Raw genomic sequence first — 13,545 nt, 5'->3', positions numbered from 1 at the left:
TTTGTGTGAACTAACATAAATTCAAAGTAAACATTACATAAAAGGGTACGGTCTTTTTTTTTTTTTTTTAGTTTTATTCATTTCAAACGGGCCGGATCCGGCCCGCGGGCCATAGTTTGCCCACAGCTGCTTTAGAGTGTATGGACCACACACCTTAGCTCCAGAATTTCTAGGAACCAGAGGGTTTGGAAGACAGCCCCAGGGTCAGGTGGAACAGGAAAGAGAGATCATTAAATTACAGATAGTTCCTGAGACGAGACGGCAGCCGTCCTTCCACAGAACCGGGAGAAGTGGGGGTGACGGGCAGCCGACTGCATGTGCTGTGGAACCTCCCAGGCCCTGCCCACCACCACGTAGCTCTGGGTGTGGCCTTCCTAGGCCACCCTCTGCCACGGAGCCACATGCCTGGCCTCTGCCCTGACACCAGTTTGCTGCCTCAGGTTCTGAACTCTTTAAATTTTCCTGCCCTCTCCTCTGCTTGGTGGGAAGAGGCCCAGTCACCACGTGTGTGGCTGGAGGGAGACCTGCTGGCTGCAGTGTCTGTGGCTTCGTTTCCCCCGCTGGGCTGTGTGGTTGCCCCTCCCTGGCTTTCCCCAGGCCCCTCCCTCAGGACCCAGGCAGCCCCTGGGGTGCAGCTGGGGCAGAGCAAGGGGCGACTAGTGGGTATGGCAGCCCGGGCCGTGGTTCTGATGTGGGTGCAGGCTCACCATCAGTGACCCCTGGTCAGGCCCTTGATTCCTGAGCAGTTTCTGTTGGGGACACCCCAGATGCCCCTCCTCCGGGCTGCAGTCGGGGTGGGGCTGTGGCCTGAGATCTGGGGAGGTGGTCGATGCAGAACCTGCAGAGCCGGCCTGTGGGGGCCTAAGCAGGGCCAAGAGGCCAGAGGCGCCCTCCCAGCCAGGGCCTGGACGCGCCTTTCAGGAGGCTGATGCAGGAGCAGCCAGTGGGGCACCCACTTGCCACCAATGCCCAAGCCTGTGGGCGGGGCGGGGAGGGGCAAGGAGGCGGGCAGGGAACAGAGGGTCGGGGGTGGGAGGGGTGGCATGCCGAGGGACAGGAGGTTGGTGACACGCGCCTCCTTCAGCACTGCGGACAGCGCTGGGCCCGGAGGCTCCCGGGTCGCAGAGGAAGAAGGCTGAGCGCCACCACAGCCCCTCCAGCCGAGCTCTGAGCCCCGCCTGCCCCACTGGTGGCAGCGATGCTCCTGGAGACGGAGCTTGAGCGCGACCAAAATAGGCCCGGGGCCACCGGGGCTGCCGCCTGCACCTACGGTGGGACCCGGGGTAAGAGAAGCCCGAGCTTAAGGCCTCGAGGGAGGAATGGAGGGCAAGGGGCGGGGAGGCCCGCGGAGGCCACCTGGGCGGCAGGCGGGCGGGTGGGGAGGGCAGAGGAAAAGAGTCCGAGAAACCAGACCTCAGTGGAGGTAGAGTAGAGATGGGAGCACAGGGGAGGGGCGGGGAGGGTCAAGGGCCTGGAGCTCTGCCATCGCTCATGGGTGGTTTGGGGGGCTTGGTCCAGGCACCCCAGAGCAGAAGCGCATTCCTGAAGGTGCTGCTGGCCCAAGGGGTGGTGCAGGCCGGAGGTGCCAAGTTCCTCTAGAGACCCACCCCCAAGTTCCCACAGTGCCCAGCTGCCCCTCCCTAACCAGCCCAACAGCCCAGCACCGGACCCCTGATGGGTCTTTCCCCGAAACCCGTGCTCCCCAAGGGCCATTCCATCACCACAGACACTGGGAATAATGAAGGCATTGTCGGTGGGCCAGCCAGATGCCTAGCGAGTGGGGCTGCCGCCTCCTCCACGTGCTGCCCACCTGCCCTTCCCCAGTCACTGCCCCTCTCCGGTAGCCTCCGCAGCAGCCCATACTCCGCACTCACCACCCCCTGGGATCCAGGGCTTGACACCCCTGCCCTGAGCTCAGGGTGACACGTGCAGAGTGAGATGAAGGGCTGTGTGCTGGCTGCAGGGGCCTCTGACCAAAACCGACTACAGGCAGGAGATGGGGCAGGAGATGGGGCAGGAGATGTGGGCCTTCTGTGGGGACCCAGTGCAGGGTCTGGAGGAGGCACCAACCTGCCGGTCCCCTAGCACTTCCGGGCCCGGCCACTCCCTGCCCCACCCTGCAAGGGGCCCACCCTGCTGAGTCCGGATTGTGGTGCCTGCAGGGGGCTGTGCCCCTGGGCAGGAGCGGCTGCCCTGGGTAGATCGGGTCTACGTGCAGGACGAGTGGGTCCCTGCAGGCTCACCTGTTGGACTGGGGCACGATGTTGGAAAATCGGGTGCATGGGCCGGGTCCTGTGCAGGCCGGGCGCTGAGGTGGAGAGCAGTGAAGGTGGACACCTGCTCCCCAGCTCCGTCCCTCCTGGCCTGGAGTCTTGGCTGCCTGTCCAGGCCGACGTCGGGTTCTCTTCTAGAGAATCACCCTCCTTCCTGCACCCACTGGGAGCAGAAGCTCCAACGGTAGAGGCAGAGCCAGGAGGTCTGCGGTCGCACCAGCTCCGGGTGGTTCTCCGGCCCTTGGGCGACGCTCAACCTCTGAGTCTGGGTGGCGTTTGTACCGACCGGACGGCCTCGCCAGGCCTTCCAGGTCCGGCTCTGAGTCCGAGCATCAGCGGCCGCAGGACCCAGCCCCTCCCTGGCCCTTCTCCCAGGCCCCCGGCCTATGGTCGGAGTCCAGGCCTCAGCCCGCGCCCGCCCGTAGAGCAGGGCGAGGGAGCGGCGGGGAGCTGGCGGCCCTAACCCGGCTCCTCTGGGCCAGTCCCCGCCCGCCCTCCGGCCGGCACTCGGGTGGTGTCTGGTAAGCGCGGGTCCCTGCGTAAAGGGATGCAGAGCGGGGAGTCGCAGCGACTCCCGGCCCCGCCCCGCCCCGCGGCCCCGCCCCCAAGCGCCCCGCCCTCCCCGGGGCCGAGGCTGGGGCCCCAGGGCGGCCCGCGGGCGCAGCGCCCAGCCGCTCGGGAAGCAGCTCGGACGCCGGCCCGGGGCCACTGAGGCCGTGGCCTGGCTGGGCCCCGAGGAAGTTTGGGGCCGGATTGCGGCGGCGCCGGGCGGCGGGACCCATGGAGGCGCGCGGGGAGCTGGGCCCCAGCCGGGAGTCGGCGGGTGGCGACCTGCTGCTGGCGCTGCTGGCACGGAGGGAGGACCTGCGCCGAGGTGGGTGCTCGGGGGTCCAGCGCCCGCGCCGGATAGAGCAGACCCTCCCCCGGGAGACCCAGAGGTCCTCGCGGCTTTCCGGCCAGGCCACGGGACCCACGGGACCGGGTGGGAGTGGGTTCGAGGGCCCCAGCACCCACTGAGCGCCCAGCAGCAAGTTTGCAACGGGCCTGGGCGCTGGACTGTTGGGCGTGTGGTTCTGGGCGGGAGAGTGCGGAGAGCCACCTGGGGTCCCGGTAACCAGGGGCAGGAGGTTCCTGAGAAGACAGCCCCCTCCAGACCCCCCACGCTCTCCTGGGCAGAGAGATGCAGGCCAGGGCGCAAGGGACCCCAGCCGAAGATCGCTCCCCGTTGGAGTCTGGCTTCTGCACCCACAGGCACCTGTTCCGCTGGTCGCTCTGGCGGGTCCTCTGGATCCTCTTGCAGCAGAGCCCCCAACTTTCTGGGGTCTCAGCCTCGCCCCCAGCGCTTGGCTCCGGGGAGTTGGGACCTTTCTCCCCGGCTTCTGCGGGCAGGACCGGAATGGAGGCGGAGGCCGTCTGGGCGGTGGGGACCGGCCGCACGGGGCGGTGGCAAAGGGGGTGACATCCAGGCTGTGGGGTCTCATCCCTCCCTACTTATTTATTTATTTCCCGGCGGATCTTGGGAGGGGTTGGCTGCAGGGCTGTGAGGAAGGGGCGGGAGGGCGGAGGGAGAGGGAGGGGGGAGGCGGGCGCGCAGGAGCCGCTCGGAGAGCTGGCGGGGAGCGGCGACGGCGGGCGTGAGGTGGTGCCGGGCCCACAGGAGCCGAGGGCAGGAGACCCGCCGACCGGAGCCGCCATGCAGCGTAAGGCCCGGGTCGAGAGTCTGCGGGGCGCGAGGGGCGGCGGGAGAGGCTTTTACAGGACGCGGATCGTAGGGAAGGTCCGGCCGGCGCTGTCCGGGCCGCGGGTGCTGAAACGCGCGCGGAGGGTCTGCCCAGCCTCCAGGGCTGCGCCGCGTCCTCGCTCTGCCTGCGTCGCCCACAGCGAGGCCCGGGCCCCGCGGGTCCCCCGGGCTCCACACCTGGGGCGCGGTTTTGCCCGACGCGGGACCGCGTCCTTCGCAGGTTTCCGCGACTGCGGGAGGGAGGTTGGTTTGGCTCTGGCGCCCAGTGAGGCTCTGTCCCCCCTCTCTGCCCCCAGCCTGGAGCCGGAGGGGTCGGGGCAACCAGGTGAAGGTGGTGAGGGGATGCAGTGTTTGTGTGGGTTCAGCTGCTGTGCGCGGCTCTCTCCTCTCCCGGAGATCTTTCCTGAAGGAGCAGGGAACCCTCACCCATGAGCACCCTGAAAAGTCCCTTGGGGACCCAGGGTTCCCCTGCCTGATTTCTGGGGGGCTGCAGTCCCAGGGAACCTACTGTTGAAGTGGCTATGGCTGTGAGGGAGGGCAAACCGCCTACTGTGTGCTCAGGCTTCCAAGCTTGAGCATGGGGATAGCAGATCCATTTGTCCAGTCCACTCACGAGTACCCTCAGCTGCCCAGACATGGAAGGGCATCGGCTTTCGCCTTGGTGGCTGCAGGCAGGGCCTTGGGGCTGACGGCACAGGACAGGAGTCTCTTTCTCTCTGCCAGGATGCTTAATTGTGCAGAATAATGAGCGCGACTGGGTGGTAGGTGCCCCAGGACTCACACATGCCTGGCCCCCAGGTGAGGGGACTCTTGTCCAGCCCTGCCTCTGAGTGCTCCTGGGGCAGGTTTCCCTTTGAGCTCAGTGTGCACCTCCCTTCGCTCGGGGACCATTTTGTAATGAACAGTTTCTTGCCTGAGGGACTGGCCTGCGCACCTGCTTGCTCATGGGCACACGTCTAAACCTATTTCGGTTTCATTAATTTGTAACTGCAGGCTGGGCTGTGGGCTCCCTGCCCTCGGGGGCAGCTGGTAAGAGAGTGTGCAGGGAAGGGGGTCTTGGGTCCTAGGGCCAGGATGGGAGCGTGACCGACTCCCTCCCATTCTGGGGGCGCTCCTGACCCCTGACCCGCCCCCTGCCTTGCAGAGATCCCTCTGTGCGCTGGCTGTGACCAGCATATCCTGGACCGCTTCATCCTCAAGGCCTTGGACCGCCACTGGCACAGCAAGTGTCTCAAGTGCAGCGACTGCCACACACCACTGGCTGAGCGCTGCTTCAGCCGCGGGGAGAGCGTGTACTGCAAGGACGACTTCTTCAAGTGAGCCCGCTGCCCGCTGCCCCGCTGCCCGCTGCTGCTGGGGAGGGGGAGGGGGCTGGGGGCTGAGGTGCCAGGACCAGGGACTGGACTCCCAGCAACAACCACCCCGGGAAACCCTGAGCCCCATCACCCAGCCTGGGCACCGCAGGCCTCTCCAAGGGCCGCTGGGCAGGGCTAGCACTTCAACACATTTTGTTTTTACGTAATTTTGTAAACGTGGAAGCAGTCGTTAAAAAGGTAATCCCACGTTTGCAGGACTCTGTTGGGCTTCCTCCCTTAGTTTTGGTCTTGTTTTTCTTAACACTGAGGGTGAGGGTTGCTTTCCAGGCAAGGCCTCCAAGGGACACACCTTCCCCTTCCTGACACCATCCTGGGGCGCCGTGCTCCCCAGGACCCGGGGTCGCCTCTCAATGCTCCCTGCGGCTCTGCTGGGGCTGCGGGAGGGCCCACCAGCCGCCCGCCCTCGGGGAACTGAAACCGCCCTGCGCGGCGCGATGCGGCTCTCGCTCCCGCTCTGGGCGAAGGCGCCGACTGAGTAGCGCTGAGCCGCACCCGCCCCGTGCATCCCCCAGGCGCTTCGGGACCAAGTGCGCTGCGTGCCAGCTGGGCATCCCGCCCACGCAGGTGGTGCGCCGCGCCCAGGACTTCGTGTACCACCTGCACTGCTTCGCCTGCGTGGTGTGCAAGCGGCAGCTGGCCACGGGCGACGAATTCTACCTCATGGAGGACAGCCGGCTCGTGTGCAAGGCGGACTACGAGGCAGCCAAGCAGCGAGGTCAGTGGGAGGACCCGGGCTGGGTCCCGGCGCCCCTTACTCATCTGCAAACGGGGTGAAGGCCAGTCGGTGGGGCGCGCAGGGACCCCCGCCTCCGCACCGCCGCAGCGCTCTCTCCGGCGCGAATCCGAGCGCCTTCCCTTCGGCTGGGTAGCGAGGGCACCCCACCCAGGGCCGGACGGGGCGGGTCGCAGACCCTCTGGGGAAGCGGGTCTGGACTCCCTGCAGCCGTCTCGCCCGGAGCGCAGCGGGGCTGATCTGACTGCGAATGATCACCCCTCCTCTGATTTATCTTCCCAAATCCTCGACCTGGAAACCGGCCCTACCCGCGCGCTTAGAACAAAGAGGAGGGGGGAGCGGGTGTTGCCCGTGGGCGGCCGCCTGCGAGTCCCTCATAGAGGCCGAAGCCGCCCCTCCGCCCTGGCGACGCCCCACCCCATTTCCCCCTTCTCCCCCGAAACTCCCCGGACCCCGCAGCCACGCGGGGTGCGCATGAGGGGCCCCGACGTTCTCACGCGCGGAGGGGGTGGGGGCGTTGGGCGGTGGGAGGAGCAGGCCCGGCCTCACGGCTCCCCACGGTGCAGAGGCCGAGGCCACGGCCAAGCGGCCGCGAACGACCATCACGGCCAAGCAGCTGGAGACGCTCAAGAGCGCCTACAACACGTCGCCCAAGCCGGCGCGCCACGTGCGGGAGCAGCTGTCGTCGGAGACGGGCCTGGACATGCGCGTCGTGCAGGTCAGAGCCCCGACTCCCACGCCCGAGGCCACTCACCGTGCCCTCCCCGCCGGCCCGGGGCACTCACCGCGCCCTCCCCGCCCGCCCGGGGCCGCTCACCGCGCCCTCCCCGCCGGCCCGGAGCACTCACCGCGCCCTCCCCGCTGGCCCGGGACACTCACCGCGCCCTCCCTGCCCGGGGCCGCTCACGCGCCCTCCCGCAGGTGTGGTTCCAGAACCGCCGGGCCAAGGAAAAGAGGCTCAAGAAAGACGCGGGCCGGCAGCGATGGGGCCAGTATTTCCGCAGCATGAAGCGCGCCCGCGGCGCCCCCAAGTCGGACAAGGACAGCGTCCAGGAGGAGGGGCCGGACAGCGACGCTGAGGTCTCCTTCACGGGTAAGCGCCGGGGGCCACCCCCGCGGGCCACCCCGGCTCCCTCCGGCTCTCCCGCAGCCCGGAGAGCGCAGCCCCGGTCGGAAGAACCAGGGGCTGATGGTTACAGGGAGACTAGAAACCTGAGTTTCCAAGCCAGTGGCCTCTTAGCCCAACTTCAAACATTTATCCGTAGATCTTCGCCCCCCACCCCCAAGCCCTGTGGGTTGGCCGCTCAGAACCACTGCCCTCCCCTGGGGGGAGCACCCTGACCCCGTCCCTAGCAGGCGGTCCTAGCCGGGAGGGCCCAGCGCTCTGGGCTGGGCCCTGGCCTGCCGTGACTTTTAGGGAAGTGGGCAGCACAGTGGGGAGTCAGTGATGAAAAACCCCGCTGCTGGTGGGGAGTGCCCACCTCCCTCCTGGGACCCAGGAGCTCACTCTCCCTCAATGTCCGTCCAGACGCTTTCTTTTTGGCTGATTGTGAGCCTAGGCCGTGCCTCTCTGGGCCTCAAGTAACTTGTCTGCCGAGTGGGGGTGGTGGTCTCTGTGCCCCCCCCCCCCACCAGGGCAGCATGGGGATCGTCCTGGAACCTGGGTCCGACTGGACTGTTTCCAGCACCGTCCCACCAGGGAACCCCCTTTCCTTAGACACCAGGCGGGACTGACAGAACAAAAGCAGGGGTGGACGGGTGGAGGGGTGCAGGGGGGGCATAAGAGCAGAAGAGACGGCCGGTCACCCGGTAGAGGGGCTGGGAGGGCCTGAGGTGCAAGAGACGGGCACCCACCACCGCCCTCTGCTTCCGTTGCAGAAGAGCCAGCCATGGCCGAGATGGGCCCCGCCAACGGCCTCTACAACAGCCTGGTGGAGCCCACCCCAGCCTTGGGCCGGCCCTCAGGAGCCCCCGGCAGCTTCCCACTGGAGCACAGAGGCCTGGCTGGCCCAGGCCCGGAGCAGTTCCGGGAGCTGCGCCCCGGCAGCCCCTACGGTGTCCCCCCTTCCCCTGCGGCCCTGCAGAGCCTCCCGGGCCCCCAGCCCCTCCTCTCCAGCCTGGTGTACCCCGATGCTGGCCTGGGCCTCGTACCCACGGGGGCCCCAGGGGGACCCCCGCCCATGCGAGTGCTGGCTGGGAACGGACCCAGCTCTGACCTGTCCACGGGGAGCAGTGGGGGCTACCCAGACTTCCCCGCCAGCCCCGCCTCCTGGCTGGATGAGGTGGACCACGCCCAGTTCTGACCGAGGCCCCCAGCTCCACTGAGCACTGGACTTGAAGGAGGGGTGGGGGGGTGTCCTGGCGCTGCGCCCTCCTTTCCCGGAGCCTGGACCTTGAGTCGTGGGGTGCTGCCACGGGTGCCACTGGGGACAGGATGAAGATGAGGAGCCAGCGGAGGGAGCACCCTGCCCGCACCCCCACTCTCAAGCAGGACTGTCTGCCTCTCCTCCTCCGACCAGGGCTGGCCCACTGTGGGCGCCCAGAAGCCTGTTCTGTACGCAGACTTCTCCCTTTATGGACCAGCCAACCGAGGGCGGGGCTGATTCTAGACATGAGGTGGCTCCCACTAGGCCCTCCCGGGGCTCTCCCTGGCCCAGCCCGGCTGGGAGATGCGTTCATTCCCCAAACTGGAAAATTCTGCTGGTCCTGCTTTCACTCCCAGGCCCATCTCTCTGAGCCCGCATTAGGACAGGGACCGGCCTCACCTTTCCGGGCTGAAGGTGGCAGTGGGGGGAGGGCACCTCTGTGTCCTTTCGGCTCCCTCTGGGGACCTCCCTGCCACCAAACCCCTTTCCCCAGGAGCCCATCACCCCCTGCCCTAGGGCACAGGGCTCGGGGTTCCTCCGTTCTCACTGGACTCCACTCCCCGCTGGAGTTGACAACTCCCTGGGGGGCCCTGGTCGGCCCAGCCCTCTGTCCACGGGAGCTCCCTCCCCGCCCCCAGCCCAGCCAACCAGCCTCAGCGTCCGGCCACGCCCAGCCCACCCATTTCCGTTGCCAAACAGCCCTGACCCCCCTCCCCCAGCTTCCTCTAACTGCCGGGGCTGGACATCAGCTGGAGAAGCTGAGGGCGGGGCTGCTCTGCCCCGCTGCCTCCTCCCTCTGAACTTCTCCTGCCACCTTCAGACACAAGGGCTGCCTCAAGGGAGTCCCAGTCATACCTGTGAACCTGTGTCCTGCTACCGTTGGTTCTGTGAAAGTCTGGTCTTTTATTTATTCTCTGAACATCGGCTTTTTCCAAACATCATTAAATTTTTCAGTTGCCGTCCTTGGAACGTCAGCATCCTTAGTGAGGCTGGGGCAAAGGTGGAGGGGTTCTTTGAAAGCAGGGGTGGGGGGGGGGCCCACGTTGGAGTGCTGCTGGCTCCTTGCAGAGATGGCACCTGGTGACTTGGGACCCTTGGCCCCTGGGTCTTGGCTAACTTTCCGAGCGCTGTCAGGAGGTGTGGAACGGACTGTACCATCCGTGGGACGGGCTGGAGCCTTGGCCTGGGTCCCTGGGAGAGGCAGGGGCTGGGGCATACGAAGATGACAGCACAGCTCATGGCTTGGAGCCGGCACCATTGAGGGGTCAGCTGGTCAGGAGATGTGGGCACATGCTCACGGGGGTCTCTCCAACTTGGATTCCAGTCCCCGCCATCTGCTTGCACACTTGCTGTGTGACCCTGGACAAGTGGCCTGGCCCCTCTGAGTCCCTTTCCTCCCATGGAGACAGTGGTGGCAGCCCCAGGAAGTGGGGGACACGAGAGGAGAGCCGGTGACCTGGGGCTCCACCTCGTCCTGCAGTGAGTGCTCCCCAGAGACCCCCAAGAAAGCTGGGCACTGACGTTGTTGGGAGAACAGGCCCCTGGTCCAGGGAGGGGAGCAGGTGCCAAGTCAGAGCAGAGGATAGGGGTAGCCTGGGCCCCCATACTGGGAGGAGCAAGTGCTCCCTGGACGTCCCCTGGGCCAGACAGCCCAGCGGGACGCCTGGTCAAGTGGCCCCCAGCCCCACCCACCCCCAGGCCAGCTGCCCCCAGGACCTGGAACACAGTGCTGAGGGGGATGTCACCAGATCCCCCGAGTCCAGGAGGAACCTTGGAACCTGGGACTGGGGTGCTCCGGGCAGCCTTGGGATGGGGTGCCTGAGGGGGTTGGGGGGAGATGTGGGGGTGGGAGACAGGGTGCTGGTGGCCATTCGGGGCACAGCATGGACGTTGAGGACAAAGGTGCCCATTGTGAGGCGAGGTGTCCAGGGCTGAGGGGAGCAGCGGTCTGGGCCTGGTCCTGAGGGGGTGACCTTGTTCTCTGAGGGGAAATCGGAGGCGCCTGGGTAGGACTCGGGCTGTAGAGGGTTCAGGCGGCAGGGGGCAGCCCCGGGGGGGGGGGATTATAACTCAGGGTGTCCCGCCAACCCCCCCCCCCCCCCCCCCCCCGCCACAGGGACCTGTGAGCGCTGGCAGGTTAATAACGTGGCTGACCCATCTGGGCGTCTGCGCCCAGTCCCCGCACTCCCAGCACCTGCAGATGGGGCTCTCGGGCCACACCCACCAACTGATCACCCCACTGCAAATGGCCAGCCTTAGTTCCCCATCTCAGGAAGCTGTGGCTCCCTGGGCAGACACGCAGGCTCAGCCCCGGTCCCACACAGCCCAGTGACCTGGATCTGACAGGCTGAACGCAGGGCAGGAGGCAGACCCCGGCAGAGAGGACCTCGGACCAGGCGCTATGGTTCCTGAAGGTCAAGGCCCAGCGTCTGGCCCTTCCTGGAGGGGTCACCTGGAAAACACCCTTTCCCCCATGAGCTGGCGGAGCGTCTAGGCACGTGTGGTGTCCCAGAGAACACGAGGTTCCCAGGACCCTGTCTTCCAAGGTAACCAGGCAGAGGGGAGCACCCAGCTCAAAGCCCGGGGCCAGGGGGGCGAGGCATGTGGTGCCTTTTGTTCCCGCTGTTCAGGTGGGAGGGGGAGCAGAGGGGCACTGTGGGGGGCAGCTGACAGACCAGGACCCCCTGCTTGTTAACCTCTGGCCTGTGGCCAGGACCTTAGGGCTTGTTAACTTCTGACCCTGGAGATTGTATCACACGATCAACATCAATGCCTGGATAATACAAACAACGACTTCCACTTCCTTTTAACTCTACAAAGACCTTTTTTCTTTTAAATAAAATCTGCACTCGAGTGAAGGCTCAAAGGACCCTCCCAAATCAGAGACAGCTCTCTCCCTGATGGCAGGGGACACCCCCTCTCTCCTGAGACCAGGGGTCACTCCTCCCCTCAGCCTCACCTCCCTCCTCACCATCTGACGCAGAACTGCAGGGCTTGTCTGGAGACTGTCCCCCCACACAGGACAGGAGGTGGGGTCTGGCCCGGGACTTGTGGGGTAGAGCAGCAGGACCTAAGTCCCTGGGTTTCCAGAGGAATCGGCCTGGAGACTAAACCCCAGGGGCTGTAACGATCAATTCTTTAAGCCCATAATTGTTCGAATTACTCTGAGCAACATAAAGCATTAATTTTAAGAAATTTAATAGAAAAAAGGCTCTTTAAATCCCCCCTCCCCCCCGAGATAAATGGCACCGCATTCCGGCCTTTTCCATACCTGGTGACATTGAAGAATCTGAAACTGATTTACATTTTCATTCTTCGTGGGAGATGTTGACAAGCTTTTGGCCGAGGTGAGGTGCTCAGAGTGGGAGCGCCCCCTCCTCCCTAATTAATGGGGAAGCAGCGACTTCATATGCAGAATTGTCATCACTCTGCCTGGCCACAGCGGGAAGGGCACCCATTCCTCCCGGAGCGAGGTTCATTTTTTACCATAAAAATATTCCCTCCTGACCAGCGAGCCCCTCCCGGTGTTCAAGGCCAGACATGAGGTGAGAAGCAGCCATCAGCCCCCCTCCCAGCCCCGCCCCCCGCCCCCCCTCCCCGCAAGGATGGAGCCCAAGGCCAAGCCTGGGAGAGTCAGGGACGCGGTGGGAGTGGGCGTGGGCGCCAGGCTGTGTGAGTGTGTACAGCAGGCCTGGAGGTCACCCTGCAGGTGACAGCCCCGTGCACACACACAGCCTTCACCCCTCCGTCCCATGTGCCCTGAGAGACCGTCCAGGTGAGCGGGTTCATCGGGTTGCTGAGTGTGACGAATCGGATGGTCCCGGCTGGGCTGCTGGGTCCGGAGCCTGAGACAAGGGCTGGGGGGCACCCTGGGCTCCCTGCTGAGTCTGGCCGTCTGTCCCTGAGGACCTGGCTGAGCTGAGGGCTGTGCTTTGGCTCCCTGCAGCCTGGGCCCAGGCCAGTCGCTCCCCCACTCCAACGGGGAGCACACCTTCCTTCCAAGGTCCCGTGAGGCTCGAGGAGGGAAAGGGGAGTAGGCACAGATGGGCGGGGGAGGGGGGGGCTTGTCGAACCCGGGGCAGCGTCTGAGCCACCTTCCTGAGTGCGGGCACGTGTGCACATAAGGACATGCTCTCACGTGTGCACGCTCACCACTCCCACACGTCGCATGCACACACAGCTGCCACTCACGTGCACTCTCCAAGGGAAGGGTACGAGGGAACTACGCTGGCGGGGAGGGTCCTCACGGGGCACCTCCTGTCCATTGTAACAGAGTCCCACGTGCCCCTCGGCTCCCGCCATGGGTAGGTGAGCTCGATGTGCCCCCTGAGGTGGGGAGGCAGGCTGAGCCCAGGGTGCCCTTCCTAACTTGTAGGGAAACCCCCTTGGTGCTGAGGTCCCGGGGCTGCTGCTTCTGCCGTCTCCTCTAACCCGGGCGCCTGGTGGGGAGCCCAGCCCGAGTCCAAGCTGCTCCTGTCCCTCTGCCCTGCTCTGCCCAGTGCCTGCCCCGCGGTGGGTGGTTCAGCAGAGGCCGGGCAGGGACCAGCAGCAGGAGGGGGACCTGTGGGAGGCCTGTCCTGAGGGCCAGGAGGGCACACAGAGGCCCCAGCTGTGGGGCCGGCGTCAGGCAGCATCTCTGGTTTCCTCATCCTAGTCAACAAGCCCAGAGGGCCCCACGCACTCTAGTCATCAGGGAAACCGAGTCAGAGCCACAGCAAAGGCCCCCTCACCCCCACACCCCCCGTGGCTACAATAATAATAACAGAAGCCACAGGCGGGAACAGGGGCTGGAGGTGTGGGACGCCGGACCCCTGTGCACTGCTGTAGATGCCGACGGAGTTACCGCATGGCAATTCCACTCCCAGACGTGCACCCAAAGGAGGTCAAGCGAGACTCACGCCATGTTCACAGAAGCACCATGGGCGAGAGCCAAACGCGGAAACGGCCCCAATGCCCACAATAAATAACTGAATTAAAAACGTGGCCGCCCACTTCCCAGGTGGTCACTCAGCCATAAAACCGAGTGACTCACGGACCCACAGCAGCACGGAGGACC

The 13,545-nt window shown here is 65.6% G+C and overlaps 1 protein-coding gene across 2 annotated transcripts; it reads left to right on the top strand.

The window, feature by feature from the left end:
• The first annotated feature begins 1,198 nt into the window (after window positions 1–1,198).
• On the top strand, window positions 1,199–9,397 carry LHX3 (LIM homeobox 3). Of its 2 annotated transcripts, none has more exons than XM_036306978.1 (6): window positions 1,199–1,283; window positions 5,159–5,330; window positions 5,903–6,105; window positions 6,690–6,841; window positions 7,045–7,216; window positions 8,002–9,397. In XM_036306978.1, the coding sequence occupies exons 1-6, from the start codon at window positions 1,199–1,201 to the stop codon at window positions 8,424–8,426; spliced, it is 1,209 nt and encodes a 402-aa protein (XP_036162871.1). In that variant the 3' UTR covers window positions 8,427–9,397. The 2 variants fall into 2 exon arrangements, with proteins under 2 accessions (XP_036162871.1, XP_036162870.1); XM_036306977.1 differs by lacking the exon at window positions 1,199–1,283 and adding an exon at window positions 3,054–3,147.
• Window positions 9,398–13,545: the final 4,148 nt, after the last annotated feature.

The sequence above is a fragment of the Myotis myotis genome, unplaced genomic scaffold (assembly GCF_014108235.1).
Source record: "Myotis myotis isolate mMyoMyo1 unplaced genomic scaffold, mMyoMyo1.p scaffold_m19_p_44, whole genome shotgun sequence".
NCBI classification, from domain to species: Eukaryota; Metazoa; Chordata; class Mammalia; order Chiroptera; family Vespertilionidae; genus Myotis; species Myotis myotis.
Note: the sequence above shows the minus strand (reverse complement) of the source record. Positions and strands in the feature narration are given on the sequence as shown.

Excerpts from the sequence above, each read along its gene's own strand:
- LHX3 (XM_036306977.1), top strand. The coding sequence starts at position 3,054 with ATGGAGGCGCGCGGGGAGCTGGGCCCCAGCCGGGAGTCGGCGGGTGGC. Across the intron at positions 6,106-6,689 it reads CGAGGCAGCCAAGCAGCGAG|AGGCCGAGGCCACGGCCAAG; the intron begins GTCAGTGGGAGG and ends CCCACGGTGCAG. Across the intron at positions 7,217-8,001 it reads CGCTGAGGTCTCCTTCACGG|AAGAGCCAGCCATGGCCGAG; the intron begins GTAAGCGCCGGG and ends CTTCCGTTGCAG.